The 19300-nt window shown below is 42.7% G+C and overlaps 1 protein-coding gene across 6 annotated transcripts in view; it reads left to right on the top strand.

Moving 5' to 3' along the window:
- Positions 1–19300, top strand: part of PRDM10 (PR/SET domain 10) — a 100265-nt gene that overhangs the window by 23128 nt on the left and 57837 nt on the right. For all 6 annotated transcript variants that reach the window (XM_074400871.1, XM_074400875.1, XM_074400874.1 and 3 more), the window contains exon 2: positions 16682–16868. In XM_074400871.1, the coding sequence (XP_074256972.1) occupies positions 16800–16868 (69 nt within the window). In that variant the 5' untranslated portion in view covers positions 16682–16799. The remainder of the gene's footprint in view (positions 1–16681; positions 16869–19300) is intronic.

Genomic DNA, 19300 nt, shown 5'->3' with positions numbered 1-19300 from the left:
AGGATGGTGGGTACCCTGGGGAGAGGGCACGGGAGCTTCCGGGTGTCAGTGGAGTTCTGCTCCTCGAGCTAGAGGCATTTCCTCTGAGAGCTCCTCTCAGGTCAGACACTTAGGATTTGTACCCTTTTTTGCAGGCACGTGAAGCACGCTGGTGCTTTGAGGTTCCCACCTACTATCTCATGAGGGTATAACAGAGGACCCCTGGCAGATTTCTCTGTGAAATTGCCTTCACATTTACCAGCCAATCAGCTGCTATTCTTTATAAAAAGAAAAAGGCAAACATCAAGGTTTATCATTCTTTAGAACTCACACTGAATGTTGGTTCCTTTTGAACTCGCAAGAATTTTCATGTAGGATTGTCGGGCTAGGACCCCCAGCAAGTGTCTCAGCCTTGTGTTTCTTCTGTCTGAGTGAATGGCAGGAGCCCCTTTGAAGCACCTGCTGGCGTCCTGACAAACTCTGAGATGGGCTGGGAGGATCAGTCTTTGTTTTTTTTTGGTTCATGGAAAGTTCTTAATTGAATTAGGAAAAAGTCCACATTTCTTGGATGGGAATGAAGAAAGATTTGCTTGCATGCCTCTTTGGAGCAGAAAGAAAGGTGTGCCACAACCTGGTGGGAAACCTTGAGCTGATAGTCTCTGCAGCCCTTTGTCCACAAGGAAAGTAGGAGGCATTATTGCCTAGTGTGAAGATTTCTGCATAGGAAGTGGCAGGGCAAAGAGACACTTCATGGAGAGGGAGAAGCAGGCGGAGGTCACCGTCTTATACCTGCCCCCGGGCTCCACTGCTGGGCTTGTTTCTGTCATTCTGTGTTTTCTCACCTGGTTGGTTTGTTTTGAAGCCTCGAAACCTTAGTTCAGTTCTCTTCTGGTTATACAGTATCTTCCTTGATGCCAACCAGAGACAAGTCAGGAAAATTTCTTTAGGACATGCTACATACTAGGTTTTAGATTGTAACAGATAGCTCTGTATCATAATATCAGAAGCACAACTTTCTCTGAAATGTACCTGCCATTGCCCGCCCAGTCTCTGAAGGCTTTTCTGGAGTTTTTCCTCAATGGCATAAACTCACATCATCTGGAGGAGTCCTCCTGCACCTTGGAGCTTCCAGAGCTCCATCACGTGCCTCACGGTCCATGTTTGGAACAGCTGGTCAATGTGAGTGGCCCCTAGACACGCCTGGAGTGGCCCAGCATCTTCACAGCCTCATTTCTTTCATCTTTACCTTCAGACTTCTCTGTTTATGTAGAAATATCCCACATCCATATTGGCTTAACTGAAAAGTGAAACAATTTTATTTGGAACCTAATCAAAGGCTTATTGGCTTTTCTTTTTTTAAAAAAAATTGTTGAAATCCTTTATGAAAGCTTGGTTTCCCTGCTTTCTTTTTTTCATTCACTCTTTCTTTTTGTTTTTGAGATGGAGTTTCGCTCTTGTTGTCCAGGCTGAAGCACAATGGCATAATCACGGCTCACTGCAACCTCTGCCTCCTGGGTTCAAGCGATTCACCATTTAGAACTAAGTCCACTATTCTTTCTTTTCTTCTGAGTTCTAAAATTATTTGTTTCAGAAATCAGTTAAATGGAAAATCTCTCTCTATTATGTTCATTCCAAATGAATGAACGTAATAGAAGTTCTTTATTTTCATTCTTCTTGGTCTGATTTTGTAGCTCTGAGATTTAATGTGACACCTCTCAATCATGTGGTTGTCAGCAGCTGCTGGGAGTAGAGCACTATTTTATTGTTCTGTACTGTCATTTCTTTCCTGAACGTAAGTTTTAAACAACGTCATTCAATTGTTGTCTGCATTAAATGGATTGAACTGATGAATGTTAGCTCTTAGACCAGGGTCTAGCGTGTGGTAAGCACTCAGTTTGTGTTGGCTGTCCTCACATCCTATCCCTGTGATGGGAACTGTAGTCACTCTCTTCCCCTTGGCTGTGCTTGGGGGCACAGTGCCAGAGCGATGGCCTGTGCTTAATGATGGTGGGTTCTAGTTGGCCAGTAGGGTAGGGAATTTCACAAATCTTGTATAAAAAGCATGGAGTGACACCCAAGGTGAATCAGGGGTCAGAGATCCAAGAAATAAACCTAGAATCAGAGCCTCAGAGTTTATGGCTTAGGAAACCAGGGGATGTGGAAAAAGAGAAGCAGCTAGAATAGGCCCACGGGATGGCCTGTGCTGATCAGGCCTTTAACAGGAAGGGACCCATCAGTGAACAGGACAGGACCTTCCTTGTAACCCTCTAGTTGCTCTGCTTCTCTTCACCCTAAGAAACTGTAGAGGTACCATGTGTGGATGAGGTACTATAGGAGACCAAATATCATTGCCTTTTCCCAATGACCCTACCTCTAGTACAACCAAATACACCAGCTTAGGAGTGGGAGAGTGAGGCGGGTTTGATGGCACATTGGCAATAACAGCAGTCACTGCTATTGATTGTTCACCTCCTGGGTGCCAGGCACCTTGGAAGGGACTTGGTGTAGTCACCCTGCTTCAGGACCTGTGATTGGCTCTCAGCAATTCCAGAAAGGGGTGGGTTGGAAACCAGCTTTGCTAACCTGAGCTTGGAGAGACTGCAGTGGTGGCAGGAAGGGAATGGTGTCAGTGCGGCTGGGCAGAGGAAGGGCCAGTGGGAGGCAGGTTTTGCCTTGAATGTCAGCAGTAGAGGCCCTGGGGTGGTAACGGTTTATTCATTATCATGATGGAAAGGGGCCAGTGAGGTCCAATTCCTACCATGGTGGGTTGGGTTGGTGATTACTACCAGGGCCATCTCCAGCAGTTTTTATTTTAATTTTTTATGGCAGTAAAAGATACACATAAAGTAAAATTTACCGTTTAACCATTTAGAGCTATAAATTTTTTTTTTTGAAACGGAGTTTTGCTCCTTTTGCCCAGACTGCACTGCAGTGGATCTCCACTCACTGCAGCCTCTGCCTCCCAGGTTCAAGCGATTCTCCTGCCTCAGCGTCCCAAGTAGCTGGGACTACAGGCACCTGCCATCATGCGTGGCTAATTTTTGTATTTTTAGTAGAGATGGATTTCACTGTGTTGGCCAGGCTGGTCTCAAACTCTTGACCTCAGGTGATCCACCCGCCTCAGCCTCCCAAAGTGCTGGCATTATAGGCGTGAGCCACTATGCCTGGCCTAGGTGTAAAATTTAGCGGCATTAAGTACATTCACATTGTTGTGCACCCATCATCATCATCCATTTTCTGAAATCTTTCACTCCAAGGAAACTCCATCCCCATTAAACAGTAACTCTCTGTTCCCCTGCCCAGCCCCTGGTCACAGACAGTTCTATGTTCTGACTCTGGAGTTGCCTATTCTAGATACCTCATATAAGTGGAGCTATAGAATACTTGTCCTTTTGTATCTGGCTTATCCCACTTTGCGTAATGTGCTTAAGGTTCCTCCCTGTTGAAGCATGTGCCAGAATTCCCTTCCTTTTTAGGGCTAAATAATATTCTACTCTATGTACAGACCACATTTTGTTGACCCATTCCTCAGTGGATGGTCACTGTTGGCATTTTTAAGAGCAGCATATTGGGCACTTTATCGAGGTGCGGTTTGTATATTCAGGCATCAGAGAATGGTGGGCGCCCAACAAGAGTCCCCATATTCTTGTCCTCAGATGTAACTGAGGAGTGGATTTCAACTCAGGAGATCTTTCTCATGGGAATGATCTTTTTTAGACCGTTTCGCTTTCACTTCTGATTCCTATCTGGTTAGCTCAGAACAATCTGATTCCTGTTTTCTCTTTTCTTACATTTTGCTTTCTCTCCCTCCCCATCCCCCATTACCTATTCTGTTTATCCAGTTATTTCTTTCTTAGACTTTTCTCCACTCTCACTCCGTTTATTCCTCTTGTCCTCTCATGTCATTTCCTCTAAATGTTATTGCTGTCTTCTGGAATAGTCTCTTTTCCTTCTGTTTTTCCATTGCTTTCCTCTCTTTTCTTCTCTTCCCTTTTACATTCCCTTCTTTCCCCTAGTTAGTTTCTACTTGCTCTACTATTTAAAATTTGTGTCTCCGAAATGACCCTGGTCATTATTTCTTTCATGTAACGTGTGTGTGTGTGCGCGCGCGCGTACGTGCGCGCTTACTAGAGTATAGCCTCTGTTCTCAGCACTTTGCAAATATTTTATCATTTAGCCTTCTTTACACCTCTGTGAGCGAGATACTGTTCCTGTCTCCATATTACAGGTGAAAGAGTTGAGTCACCGAGAGGTTGGGCAATTTGTACCAGGTCAGCTACTGGTGAGCTGGAAGCCGGGCTGGGTGGCTCCAGCGGGCTCCTGGCCCCTCTACTCTGCACAGCAGAGCGTGCTGGGAATGCAGGATGCGGGAATGCCTTGCACTGGGCTCAAGGCAAAAAAAAGTTGTAGTTCAAAGTCAAATTAAACATAGTGAGTTCTTGTCCCACCTGGCTCGAAAACGTTTAGAATTTTGAATGTGAGTCTTCTGGATACAAGTCTCATCTTTATATGTACATAAGTCTTCACTGATGTTTTTATCATACACTGTTTAGTCCTTTGTTTCTTCAAGTACCATGATTTTTTAAAAAGTCATTTTATCTCAATTATAGAGCTGAAAAGGTACTCTTAGCTTATTTCACAAAAAGGTAACTGGTTTGTCTAAACGCATTTAGTTTTCTTTCCCTACTTTTTAAAATCACCGACATTGTAACACATGGTTGCTTAAATTTTTATTTTATTTCAACTTAATTATGAGTAAATATGCTTTTCCATAATTCTGGGAATCAAAACATGCTGTGTAACATAGTTTTAAAGGGAATATACATTCAAAATGTCATCAAATAGATTAAACTCTGTGTTTGGAATTTAATCCATATCTAAGTTGTCTTTTGTCTTGTAGCAGCTCTTGCTGGGAAGGCCTCTTAGCTCATTGGTTTCCTTAGCTCAGCTATGCAGGTCCCCATTCATTGCTAGCTAGCTTAACTGAATTCACTGGTTTTGGTTCACAGAGCGTACACATTTGCATAGAACTGTTACGAGACATTGCTTAATTTTTGCCACTTTTTACCCCAGCAGGTTGCTCATTTGGGCCTTCCTGTGACACTGCTTTTCTCCTTCATTACTCTGCATCAAGCTTTTCTTTGATGTATCGTTGTTATTCGGAGATTTTGTAATCTCATAGGATTACTCTAAAATTTTCAAAGTGCGTATTTTGTAATGAACTAATTTGTATCCTAGAACTTTTAGACAAAAAGAAAGATAAACTAGAAATAAGGGAACAAAGAAAGGCCGTAAAAAAAGTGAAAAACATTTTTGTAACAAGGAGGGAGGGCTTGTTTCTTGCCAAAGGACCACCCTTCAGAGGCCTTGCACGAGCTTTATGTCCAGATCACTGCCCTCTTGAATCTCATTAGCTCTGAAGCAGGGGTTGCTGACTTTGCTGGACTATTGTGATGGCTGGTAAAGCACTTTTCCTTGACTTGGCCTACAGAGTACCAGACTGTTTCTCTAAGCGGACAGTCAAGAGCCACAAGCTTGAAGAAATAAAGACAAAGCTAAGATAAACAGTGTTATGCAGAATCAGGAATCTCTTGTTGAAGACTCCCCTAAATCCTTTCTATCATCGGTCCTGTGGCCACAGCGTGACCTAGGGGTAAGAGTGTTGGAAGTCTCAGGCTCTGATTCTGGTGTTGCCTTTTGCATGCTGTGGACCTGATGTGATTCTGTAAAATAGGGGTTGCTCTAGATGATCTGTCCTCAAACTATCCTCCCTAAAACACTCGTGTTCTAGAGCTGGACAAAGGTGTCTTTCATTTCATAGAAATCACAGACAGAATTTAAATTTGAATTTTCAGTCTCACAAAATTTTGGAAACTCTTTGCTGCTATTGCTGCCAATCATTTTAGCCAGCATTAGGATGTGACAAGTGAACAAGTGGCAAAAAGTTGGTGGAAAACTTAGGAATACTTAATCTTCCTTCATTTAACAGGTTTTTAAAAAATTTATTATTATTTTTTAATAAAGTGGGCCAGGTGCAGTGATTCATGCATGTAATCCCAGCACTTTGGGAGGCCAAGGTGGGTGGATCATCTGAGGTCAGGAGTTCGAGCCAGCCTGGCCAACATGGTGAAATCCCATCTTACTAAAAATACAAAAAATTAGCTGAGTGTGGTGGCGGGCAGTGGTAATCCCAGCTACTCAGGAGGCTGAGGTAGGAGAATCACTTGAACCCAGAAGGTGGAGGTTGTAGTGAGCCAAGATCGTGCCACTGCACTCCAGCCTGGGCAACAAGAGCAAAACTCGATCTCAAAAAAAAAAAAAAAAGAAAAAGAAAAGTAAAGTGAGGTTGCATGTGACTATTATGTGGCTCATTATCGGAGTCATTTATACTGGAATCATCATGCAGGTCCAGTGTTCTTACTTTGTGGGATGAGAAGCAGCATAGAATTGTGGCTGAGTATGTGGGCTAGGCAGCCTCATGCCCAGGTTGCATTGCAGCTCCACTGCTTCCTAGCTCTGTTACCCTGGGCAAGTCACTTTGCCTCTGTCTGTCTCCATCCATCACCTCTAAAGTAGAGATATAATGTACCTGCTTCATAGGTTATTGTGAGGATTAAATGAACCAATATGTGTGGTTGCTGTAATGTTCTCAAGATTCATCCCTGTTGAAGCATGTGCCAGAATTCCCTTCCTTCCTAGGGAATGTGCCTGGTTCATAACAAATGTTGTACACATCAGCGATTAATATTTCATGGTGCTGTGTCTTCGGGGGCCCTGTCATCTGAACATATATCAGAACTGTGGGCCTGGAATTTCTCTTCTAATTCTGAAATTCCTTCTGTTATTCTATGCCATAGGATTTGATTTCCTATTATCTTTCTTTCCACCTTTTTATAACTCAGTATCTTAAAGAAGATGTGTTTTCTCTGTACACAGAGTGAAAGCACTTATTTTTTCAGTTACCAAGTGGAGTCTAATCTTAAGTATGAGTTTAGAAGGGTGTATTTTCTGTTTCTTGACATATAGGTGTTTTGTGTTACACACGATTCACCATTGTTTTCTTTCTTTTTTTTTTTTTTTCTTGAGACAAGAGTCTCACTCTGTCACCCAGACTGGAGTAGTGGCGCAATCTCAGCTTACTGCAACCTCCACCTCCCCAGTTCAAGCGATGCTTGTGTCTCAGCCTCCTGGGATTAGTTGGAATTACAGGCATCTGCCACCATGCCTGGCTAATTTTGTTTGCATTTTTAGTAGATATGGGATTTCACCATGTTGGCCAGGCTGGTCTTGAACTCTTGACCTCAAGTTATCCACCCACCTCGGCCTCCCAGAGTGCTGGGATTACAGGTGTGAGCCAATGCGCCCAGCTTTCCTATTTGTTAAATACCTAACATTCTTAGTTCTTTATCCTTATATATGAAGAAGGTGGAGCTCAGAGAGATTAAGCCAATTGCCAAAAGTGTAAGTGGCAAATCCAAGCTTTGAAGCTCTGCTATCTGATTCCAAAGGTGACATTAATACAAATATGTGCAAATCCAACCCAAGACCTGTAGTACTCATGGTAACTCAGTTAAACCAAGCCCAAGTATCATTTCTTTAAATGGAGACTAATTGCTATATAAATACTCCTGAAGAATGCTCTTTTTATGCTTGGGTCAGCAAAAATCACCATCTAGCTAGTGCATATTCATTGAAAGAAGATATTCAATTTTTAAAAATGAGCAATTGCTTGTATATCAGGCCAGAATCTCTGGGCCCAGCCACTCCTTTTTCCCTAGAGGAAGCTTCCTGTCTGAACATATGTTTTTCCTAGCTTTGCAGCGGGGGAGTTGTGGGCAGGAGAGTGCCCAGCCCCTTGCCAGCCTCCTGGCACTTGCTATCTACACCCTACCCAGCCTTTGTGCTGCCTTGAGGTTTTCCCACTGCCAGGCAGCACAGGGCTGGCTGCTGTGTTAATTTTTATTGTTATGATTTGATTTTTTGCACTTACGCTGTTTCTATATTGAAGTGTTGATGAGTGCGTCAGCAGACATTGCTTAATTTTTGCCACATTTTACCCCAGCAGTATGCTAATTTGGGCTCCTGGGTCCTATGTCCCGGGGTTTCTGGATGTTGGGTTTAGCTGAGAAGGGCTCAGTGATGTTGGGAATGAGGCTGGTGGCTAATGAGGGGGTAGGGCTTCAGGGTGGGCGGGGGAGCTCAGGGTAATGTCAGAGAGAGAACAACAGAAAAATTCTGCCTCCCCCCTGCCCCCCGACCTCTTCTGTGGTGCCTGGTCCCCATCGGCCTGGGCTGCTTCCTGGGCCCAGCCACAACTCTCTCCCCAGATTAGCACTCAGCCTCCTCCATTTTTGCCCTCACAGTTTCTATGTTCATCTCACATACTCATCAGTCTCCCTATAACTTCTTTCTGTGGCATGTCTAGAGTTGGATTTCACGGAGAGAGCCCACAGTTTGTGCTGGTTAGTTCATAATGAGCCGGAAAAGTTTATTTGTGAGTGCATTGTCTGGAATGCGGTACACTTCTTCCCTTATCTATAATGACCTGTCTGGCATTTAAGGTGCAAGGCCAGTACAGAAACCTTTGTTGCTTCTTAATGTGTCTGAGGTTAATAATGTACCAATAGTCCTGTAGAACTTAATCCCTGTGTGTCACAACATTTTCAGTGAAATCACATTTGTAGTTCAGTCTGGGATTCCAGGTACACATCTACCTTTGAAGGTGAATCTGGGGCCTCTTTCTTCACCTTTATGTGCAGGTGATGAAGACAGGAGCTCCTGAGTCCTAAGTCCCGGGGAGTTCTGGATGTCGGCTTTTTTTTTTTTTTTTTTTTTGAGACAGAGTTTCGCTCTTGTTACCCAGGCTGGAGTGCAATGGCGCGATCTCGGCTCACTGCAACCTCCGTCTCCTGGGTTCAAGCAATTCTCCTGCCTCAGCCTCCTGAGTAGCTGGGATTACAGGCACGTGCCACCATGCCCAGCTAATGTTTTGTATTTTTAGTAGAGATGGGGTTTCACCATGTTGACCAGGATGGTCTCGATCTCTTGACCTCGTGATCCACCCGCCTCAGCCTCCCAAAGTGCTGGGATTACAGGCTTGAGCCACCGCGCCCGGCCTTGGATGTCGGCTTTATCTGAGAAGGGCTTAGTGATGTTGGGAGCGAGGCTGGTGGATGGTAAGTGGGTAGGGCTGTGGGGTGAACGGCACAATGGGAACTCAGGACTCTTAGGAAGGCAGGTGATGACGGAGGCTGGCACACTAGGATACTCTATTGTCTGGTGCCTGCCCAGCCTTATGCTGAACTAGCTGGAAAAACAGGGGTTTCTTTTTCCTTCCTACTTCCCCTCACTCTTCATCACTGTCACTCACACCCTGCAAGTGAGGCCGTGGGGTGAGCTGCAAAATGGGCTGTTATCTCTCCAGCTAGATTGTGAGTTCTCTGGGAACAGAGTTTTTTGCCCACCTTTTTCTCCCCAGTGCTTGCCAGGTACTAAAAAATGTGTTCGATGTTCACCAAACATGAAACAAAATGCTACCCTTTCCTGATTGTTCATTATTGTTATGTGACCACAAATACTGCCATGTTTTATTGAGTCTAAGATGTTGATGGTAAGATACACAGTGATTTTACATATTAGAGAGAAAAAACATCTTCCTAACTATACTCTGACACAAGTGCTTTTTGTCATTTAAATTATATGCTTATTGAAAAAGCTCGGCTAGGTTTGTTTAGACATTGATTTTTATCATATCACTCTTTTGCATACATAAGAGTGAAAATATAAAGGGAAATAGATGGACTAAGATATTCCTAAAATTTCTCCAAGAGTCTGATCCTTCAGAATCTTTTTTGACTCAAGAGTTCTTGATGTGGGTGGTTTTCCACACACTAGCATTCTCTGTGCCAACGAGAGCGTTGGTGATGTGGCATTTCTTAAAGGAGGGCACACCACCCTCTTCAGGAATCTCCTCTAAGCATCTATTACCTGTTCTGCAAGTTTTAATCCTGCTGTTTTCTCACTCAGCCTTAGGCCATTTTTTTCCTGCGAATCTCAGTAATAACATCAGCAGCTTCATCCACACGGCTGTCTCTTATACCCAAGTTCTATAAGGGCCTCTGCGGATATTTGCTTCTCTAATAAAATTTATGCCCTGCTACTGTTTCCATGTCTTTTGGTTTTAATACCAACGTATAGTGTAATCTTTTTGAAGACATTTAAAGTAGCAGTTAGGCTCAGTATGTCAACAGTGCCCATGACTCAGTCGAAGTGAGATCATGCATGAGTGGGCAGTGACACTGTGTCCTGACTGCCACCTGGATGACAGTAAGATGCCATTGATTGTAAAATAGATCATTATTTCAGAAATGTTAAAATGTGAGGGGAAAGTGCTTTATAGATGCAATAAAATAAGTAACATGTACTTAATTTTTACAGCAACCATGCAGGGCAGATAATTTGGAATTTTTTTGTTTTGTTGAGACAGAGTCTCATTCTTGTTGCCCAGGCTGGAGTGCAGTGGCTCAATCTCAGCTCGCTGCAACATCTGCCTCCCAAGTTCAGGTGATTCTCCTGCCTCAGCCTCCCCAGCAGCTGGGATTACAGGCACATGTCACCGTGCCTGGCTGATTTTTGTATTTTCAGTAGAGATGGGGTTTCACCATGTTGCCCAGGCTGGTCTCAAACTCCTGAGCTGAAGTGATTTGCCCACCTTGGCCTCCCAAAGTGCTGGGATTACAGGTTGAGCCACTGCGCACAGCTGGTAATTTGGATTTTTAAGTGAGGATACTGAGGATCAGAGTGTTTGGCTTACTAATGCCCCAACTAAGTACATGGAAGATGTGAGAGCTCAGAACCCAGACTCGCCTGATTGTAAAGTTCACACTTTAAACACTATACAACACTGTTCAGGAAACAAACAAACAAACAAACAAACAAAAAAACAACAAAAAAAAAAACTAGACTAGAAGATTCAAGAAGCCAGGAAGCCTTCATTCCCTCCATCCATCCCTCCCCCTCTCTCTCTCTTTCTCTCCGTCTCTCTTTCTCTCTTTCTTTCCTTCCCTCCCTCCGTCCCTCCCTCCCTTCCTTCCTTCTTTCTTTCCTTTCCTCTCCCTCTCTCTCTCTCTCTCTCTCTCTCTCTGTCTTTCTTTCTTTCTTTCTCTCTCTCTCTTTCCCCTTCTTGCTTTCTTTCTTTTCTGATAAACATGTTTCTTAAGGACCTAGAACAGTGCCTGGCACATATGAAGTACTAATAAATACTTGTTGAATGAAGTCAATCATTAGAAAATAGAACAACTATATCATTTTCTTCCTGGAAATGAAGTCTCTAACTCTTGGGACAAGGGAAAAAAAAACAGAGGATAGCTACTGTTTTTAAGACAAGGTATATAGTTTTGGCTGTCTGTTCCCTCAGGTCTGTAGGAGAGGCAAGAAGGTGAGGGGTGAAAGTCTATCCCTGGTTACCAGAGCCTGTCAGCACTTGCTGGCTGGACAGCGATCACATGGCTCCTGCCTGGGATTCTTCCACTGTCTCCTGTAAATCAAGATCAACAGGGTTGTAAATATTGTGCAGATAAAAAGAAAATTAATAAAGGAAAATCAATATGATAAGCCTTACTATCAAAGATATTTGCGTACAGGGAATATATTAATAAACTGTTAGATTTCTTTTCTTCTTCTTCTTTTTTTTTTTTTTTTTTTTGAGACAGGGTCTTGCTCTGTTGCCCAGGCTGGAGTGTAGTGACGCAATCTGAGCTCTCTGCAACCTCTGTCTTTGGAGTTCAAGCGATTTTCCTGCCTCAGCCTCCCGAGTAGCTGGGAATATAGGTGCATACCACCATGTCTGGCTAATTTTTGTATTTTTAGTAGAGACGGGGTTTCACCATGTTGCCCAGGCTGGTCTCGAACTCCTGACCTCAAATGATCCACCCATCTTGGCCTCCCAAGATACTTCGATTACAGATGTGAGCCACCTTGCCTGGCCAAATTGTTAGATTTTTTTAAAGAGTATAAAATGTTTTGAAAATTCTGAAGTTCTGAATAGCTTGTCTGTGAAATGTGAAAATTGATATATTTCATTACCTACTATGAACCATAACTTGTGCCTAGAGTGGTCACATACATCGTTTAACCTTCACAATAAAATTATCTCCATTTTACACATGATAATCACTTTAACTGCTCCAGTATCTTCCCTCAGACATTCCAAAACAATGCAAAATACTAACATGTAAAATTCAAGATACATTGTAAAACAAGGTATGTCGAAAGTTCTCATCACAGTGTCACATGGAATAGCAAAATATTAGAAATAACCTAAGTGTTTATGAATGCAAGATTGAAAATATGCAGCTGTAATAAAGAATGAGGAATGTCTGTATAGATGTGGAACAATATACAAGGTAGGATAATACAAGGGACAAACAAGATGTAGAAGAAATGCTACCTTGTATGGAATCAATAGTATGCCTCTGTTGGTGGTTGGAGAGGGAGAGAGTATATATATGCTTACATGTATGTACACAAAATAATTTTTGGAAGAAAATACAATAAATTGATAATATAGGTTGCTTCTGAGGAATGGTTAGGGGATTCCAGGTAGGGAGATTATCCACTGTGTACCTTTTCATGCCTTTTGAATTTTGAGCCAACTGCATTTACTACCTATTAAAAGAGATGCAACCCCAATTAAAATAAAAGAAACAAAGTATACTTTTCTAGAAATGAAAACAAAGACAAAAAGGCGCTCTGGGATGTGTGTATTTTGTGAGGACATGGGCTGTACCTGCCAATCCCCACAGCACCCCAGAGCCTAGCATAGAATACACCTGAGCATTCATGCAGTCAGTGAGCCAAGCTAAAAGAAATAAAACAACTCGAATTCCTCTATAGGAAGGACACAACATCTCTTCTGTGGTGTCCCTGCTAAAAATACATATCCTGAATCTAACCATGAAGAAACATCAGACAAACTTAAATTGAGGAACATTCTGAAAAATAAATGGCCTGTGCATTTCACAAATGTCAAGGTCATGGCAGACAGACCAAGAAAGAGCAGGGAACCGTGTGGGATTGAAGGAGGCTAAAGGGCAGGACAACTCAGCGTGCTGTGTGCAATACCAGATTGCATCCCAGGCAAGGAGAAAGAATGTTGCATTCTTTAAAGGACATTCATTAGAGTTGACAATACTTGAATAAGGTCTGTGAATTAGGTAATAGTACTGTTTCAGAGTCAACATCATCATTTAGATAATAGTACTGTGGTTATAAGAAAATCATCTTAGCTGGGCACAGTGGCTCACACGCTGTAATCCCAGCACTTTGGGAGGCCAAGGCAGACGGATCACCTGAGGGAGTTCAAGACCAGCCTGGCCAACATGGTGAAACCCCATCCCTACTAAAAATGCAAAAAATCAGCCAGGTGTGGTGGCGGGTGCCTATATTCCCAGCTACTTGAGAGGCTGAGGCAGGAGAGTTGCTTGAACCCGGGAGGTAGAGGTTGCGTGAGCCGAGATCACACCATTATACTCCAGCCTGGGTGACAGAGTGACTCCATCTAAAAAAAAAAAGAAAAGCTTTTTTGTTTTTAGGAATTAGGCACTTAGGAATTTAGGAGTAAAGGGGCATTGTGTTGGCAACTTACTCTCAAATGGTTCAGGTGAAAAAAAGAGAAAAAGAGGGAATAATAAAGTAAACATGCCAAAATATTCACATTCAGGGAATTTGAGTGAAGAAATACAGGAATTCTTTGTACTATTTTGACAACTTTTATGTCTGAAGTTATTTCAAAATAAACAACTTTTTTTAAAAAGGTTCCTACACAGAACATGTTATGACTTATTTTATTTATTTATTTATTTATTTATTTTTTAAAGCAGGGTCTCTCTGTGTTGCCCTAGCTGGCTTTGAACTCCTAAGCTCAAGGGATACTCTGCCTCAGTCTCTTGAGCAGCTGAGACCACAGCTGTGCGTGACCATGGCTGGCTCTGATTTTGTAATTACTGAGCCCTTTATGTCCTTTATACAGTTTTTTAGTTTTCTTCATATAGATTTTTAGATGATTGGTAACAACTAACTTTTTCTTTCTTTCCTTTTACTCTCTCTTTCTTTTCTCTCTCTCTTTCTTTCTTCCTTTTTTTTTTTTTTTTTTCTGAGACAGAGTCTCACTCTATCACCCATGCTGGAGTGCAGTGGCATGATCATCTTGTCTCACTGTAGCTTCCACCTCCCAGGCTCAAGCGATCCTTTTACCTCAGACTCCCAGCTACTTGAGTAGCTGGGACCACAGGTGCACACCACCACACCTGGCTAATTTTTGTATTTTTGGTAGAGATGGGGTTTCACCGTTTAGCCCAGGCTGATCTTGTACTCCTGGCCTCAAGTGATCCGTCCTCCTTGGCCTCCCAAAGTGCTGAGATTACAGGTGTGAGCCACTGCGCCCAGCCTATTCCTTTCTTAATACTTTTTGTTTCTTTAAATAATGGCTTGATTAAGATATAATTTATACAACATATTAAACTCACCCTGAATATCTTTGTGTATATTTTTAAATACTACTGGTATATGAGGAAGGTATGCTTTAAAAAAAATCAACTTTATTAGGGTATAATTTAAATGTAATAAAATTCACATATCTTAATGTAATAGGTTGATGACTTTTCACACACATATTCCTTGTGTAATTACTACCCCAATTCAGATACAAGATACAGGATATTCCCATTTCTCCATGAAGTTCCTTTGTGCTCCTTTCTTTTTACATTCACCTGTTGGATGTGGCATTCTTTCAAGTCCCCCCAAATGGGGATTGGAAGAGTAGGGTGCACGCAGGGTGAATGAGTGTGGTGGGGGCGCTGTAGGGTGGGGATGAGAATGATAGTGTGGAGGCAAAGCAGGACCAGGCACCTGGATGGCTCAGAAGAGGGACATGGCATCCTCTGTTTTCCAGAGATGGGCACAGACTTTGGAAGTTTGTGTACCTTCTCTTTTTCTTCTTTGGTCTTTATTCTGGTGTTGTAGGTGCTGCCCTGTTAACACAGCAAATGTCAAGTGGACTTTTAAAATACCAACATTTTATCTTCAAAAGAAAAGACTGACTACCTTAAGAAGCCTATTTTGGGAAGGAATAAGGCTTTAACATGCAGATATTGTGCACGTTGAAGTTTAGTAAGGCTTTTGATTTGACCGCTAATCACCCCAGCACTGACCATGTGAGAAAAAAAAAATGTGTATTTGCATTCACCAAATTTTTTACACAGAAAATGTAGCTCCCTCCACTTGCCGCTTTTCCCTCATCTTGAGACTTCTTATTTAGCTGTTCATTCTGAGTAAAGGTGGTATGGGAAGTTAGTGTCCACAAGGAAAGAGCCTGCATTTGGCATCTGAGAAACTCATTCTCCTCATGAGAACTAAGATCAGCTTTAGTATTTTTAATGAGTATTGCATTATACAAATATACACATATATGTATATACAAATGTATCTGCAAAATACATAATTTTATAAGATATATATACCCACACCCACCCAATAAGTGTTTAGAACATAGCAAGCATGCAATACATTATATCATTACTATTATTACTTTTTGAGATGGAGTCTCGCTCTGTCACCCCAGGCTGGAGTGTAGTGGCTCGATCTTGGCTCACTGCAACCTCCGCCTCTCAGGTTCAAGTGATTCTCCTGCCTCAGTCTCCCAAGTAGCTGGTATTACAGGTGCCCACCACCATACTTGGCTAATTTTTTTTTTGTATTTTTAGTAGAGACGGGGTTTCACCGTGTTGGTCAGGCTGGTCTTGAACTCCTGACCTCGTGATCCACCCGCCTCGGCCTCCCAAAGCCCTGGGATTACAGGTGTAAGCCACTGTACCAGGCCTGTTGTTATATTTTTTAAATTTCTTTTCTTTCTTTTTTTTTTTAAATAAACATGGGGTCTCACCATGTTGACCAGACTGGTCTCAAACTCCTGGCTTCAAGCAATCCTCTTATTTCAGCCTCCCAATGAGCTGGGATTGGGTGAGTGTGATGGCTCATGCCTGTGATCCCAGCACTTTGGGAGGCCAAGGCAGGCAGATCACTTGAGCTTAGGAGTCTGAGACCAGCCTGGCCAATGTGGTGAAACCACGTCTCTTTTTTTTAAAAAAAAATTTTTTTTTTTTTTAGAGACAAGATTTCACCACGTTGGTCAGGCTGGTCTTGAACTCCCGACCTCAGGTGATCCGCCCACCTTGGCCTCCAAAGTGCTTGGAATACAAGCGTGAGCCACCACGCCCGGCCTGGTGAAACCACATCTCTACCAAAAATACAAAAAATTAGCTGGGCATGGTTGCTCGTGCCTGTAGTGTCAGATGCTTGGGAGGCTGAGGCAGAATAATTGATTGAACCTGGGAGGCAGAGGTTGCAGTGAGCCTAGATCTTGCCACTGCACTCCAGCCTGGTGACAGAGTGAGACTCCATCTCGAAAACAAAAACAACCCGCTTCCCCCAAAACTCCCAAAGAGCTGTGATTACAGGCCTGACTCACTGTGCCTGGCCTATATTGTTATTACAAATAATTTCTTCATTTTTACGTGTTTTTTTTTTTTGCCCAGGTGTGTTGCTTTTTGACAAAGCTTTCTTTTACTCTTTGTGATTGAAACTGTAATCTATTAAAACGTATTTATCTACTGAAAGTCTTGGTTTCTTTTCTGTGTTTTCTCAGGCACGCTGCAGACAGAGCTTTCTATCCTTCATGAACACACGTGTGGTAGACAGATGACTGGCCTCCACCTGGTGCTGCTCTAGGTGTGCCAGACGTGGAGCCGTCCAGCTGGGAGAAGATGGATTCCAAAGATGAAAGCTCGCATGTGTGGCCTTCGCCTGCAGACCATGAACAGAATGCCACACAGGTGAAGACTGGTCTTTTCCAGCTTGGTATCAACAGGTTTTCAGCTGGACATAGTTTGCTATAGTAAAGAAATGCAGCTATTACCTAGTAATGAATAGTTGGGAGGAGCCGACATGAAGCACTCGTACACGAGGAATAGGGACTATTTCGGCACCTTGAACGCTCCATTGACATGGCTCACCATGAGTTAGGAGAGCTGGACCACCACCTACAGGCTTCTCCGCCTTATCTGCAATTTATAAAAATTTTACAAAACTCTGTTTTACAACCCTGCTTTATTTACGTTATTGGTGCTAAAAATCCCAAACTATAGTTTGTTTCTTTTTTTCTTTCTTCCTTTTTTTTTTTTTTTTTGAGACGGAGTTTCACTCTTGTTACCCAGGCTGGAGTGCAATGGCGCGATCTCGGCTCACCGCAACCTCCGCCTCCTGGGTTCAAGCATTTCTCCTGCCTCAGCCTCCTGAGTAGCTGGGATTACAGGCACATGCCACCATGTCCAGCTAATTTTTTGTACTTTTAGTAGAGACGGGGTTTCACCATGTTGACCAGGATGGTCTCGATCTCTCGACCTCGTGATCCACCCGCCTCGGCCTCCCAAAGTGCTGGGATTACAGGCTTGAGCCACCGCGCCCAGCCTCTTCCTTTTTTTAAATGGAGTTTCACTCTTGTTGCCCAGGCTGGAGTGCAATGGCGCGATCTCAGCTCACCGCAACCTCCACCTCCCGGGTTCAAGTGATTCTCTGGCCCCACCTGGAATTATAAGCATGTGCCACCACTCCTGGCTAATTTGGTATTTTTAGTAGAGACAGAGTTTCTACATGTTGGTCAGGCTGGTCTCGGCCTCCCAAAGTGCTGGGATCACCGGCATGAGCCACTGCGCCCAGCCTGTTTCTTTTATGTTATCCATAGGATTTTGGTCTTGTGTGTGTAATGAGTACAGGTATGTCTGTAAAGTGAGTGGCCTTTTCTTCTCTTTTTAAATTCAGAATGTAAACCTCTAAGTGAAAGTTGTTCCATTATGAGTCAGCCATTTTAGAGGTTAGTCACTTTATCAAAAGCTGCTGTCGGCGATGATCGCTGCCTTTCAGATTGCTGCTAGAACCAGCCGCATGTTATTTTGACTGTTTTTAGTAAAGGCAAATCTCTGCATTTTTGGCATGGAATTGAATTTTGGGATGATCAGCAGTCATATGGAGCCATGTTTTATATGTGACTAAGTATAAAACTTAATTTTTAAACATTAAGTATACAAATTTAATGTTTTATTAGATTACAAAACCACAGTACTAGTGTCAAAATCAAGAAGTTACATTGAAACATTTAAGTATGCAGATTCTATTTAATTTAAGCAATATTAATACAATAAATAAAACTGATATGATTAAAAAATCTCAGTACGGGCTGGATATGGTGGCCCATGCCTTCTCCTGAAGTTTGGGAGGCCAAGGCAGGAGGATCAATTCAGGCCAGGAGTTCGATACCAGCCTGGGCAACAAAGCGAGGCCCTGATTCTAGATACACACATACACACACAGGTGTGCAGTCATAGCTCCAGGAAGTGGCGGCCGCAGTGAACTGTAACTGCACCACTACACTCTAGCCTGGGTGACAGAATGAGGCCCTGTCTCTATAAAAATAAGTAAATCTTAGTCCGATTGCTTAAAAATAAAAAAGTTCCACAGATATTTTCAGCAGAATAAATGAGAATTTTGTTTTGTTTCCCCTGGAAACCATTTTGAGGCCACTTCCTTGCGGCTATGTATTTTGGTATCTTTTGTTTATAAACGAAATTGTAGTTCTTCAAAAAGCAAAACAAAAGAAAATCTGCTTGTGATGCTGCATGACCAGGGCCCTGTCTGTGGGTAATGAGATAGTAGATAGCCAAGGTCAGGGGCCCTGTGGCACTCCTTCCTCCCAAATGGTTCTTCTGCCAACCGGGAATTCTGATTTAATGAGTGATGAAGACCAGGCGGAAAAGCTTGGATAGCTTGTCTGAAGGAAACATGTTTTCCCTTCTTAAGCACTGAAACTAGTTCAAGGCTTTGAGGTTAATGAACAAATCTAAAGTCACAAAATTGTCTTATAGCAATTAAGACTGCTCAAATATGAGCCTAATTTTTCTAATGGACAAACTTTATTTTCTTGGACAAATCAAATTTATATAGAAGCCAGACTAATCATTTAGTGCAGACGTGGAAGTTTGTTGTATTTCTGTGGTGTTTGATTACATTTTGCTCTTAGGTTTCCTTCCAGGGATTAAATTAGTACATATTATCTTTGGGATCTACTATCCTTCACCGGGGAAAACTGACATAAAGAAGTCAGGCCCAAAGCCAAGACAGTATAAGAGCAAGGATTCCACTCTAAGAGTGTCCGACTTCGACAGCAACACGTAAATTATTCTTCTCCCAAATGTGTGCTTTGGCCATCTGC

This window comes from Saimiri boliviensis, chromosome 6, assembly GCF_048565385.1.
Source record: "Saimiri boliviensis isolate mSaiBol1 chromosome 6, mSaiBol1.pri, whole genome shotgun sequence".
NCBI lineage: Eukaryota > Metazoa > Chordata > Mammalia > Primates > Cebidae > Saimiri > Saimiri boliviensis.
Note: the sequence above shows the minus strand (reverse complement) of the source record. Positions and strands in the feature narration are given on the sequence as shown.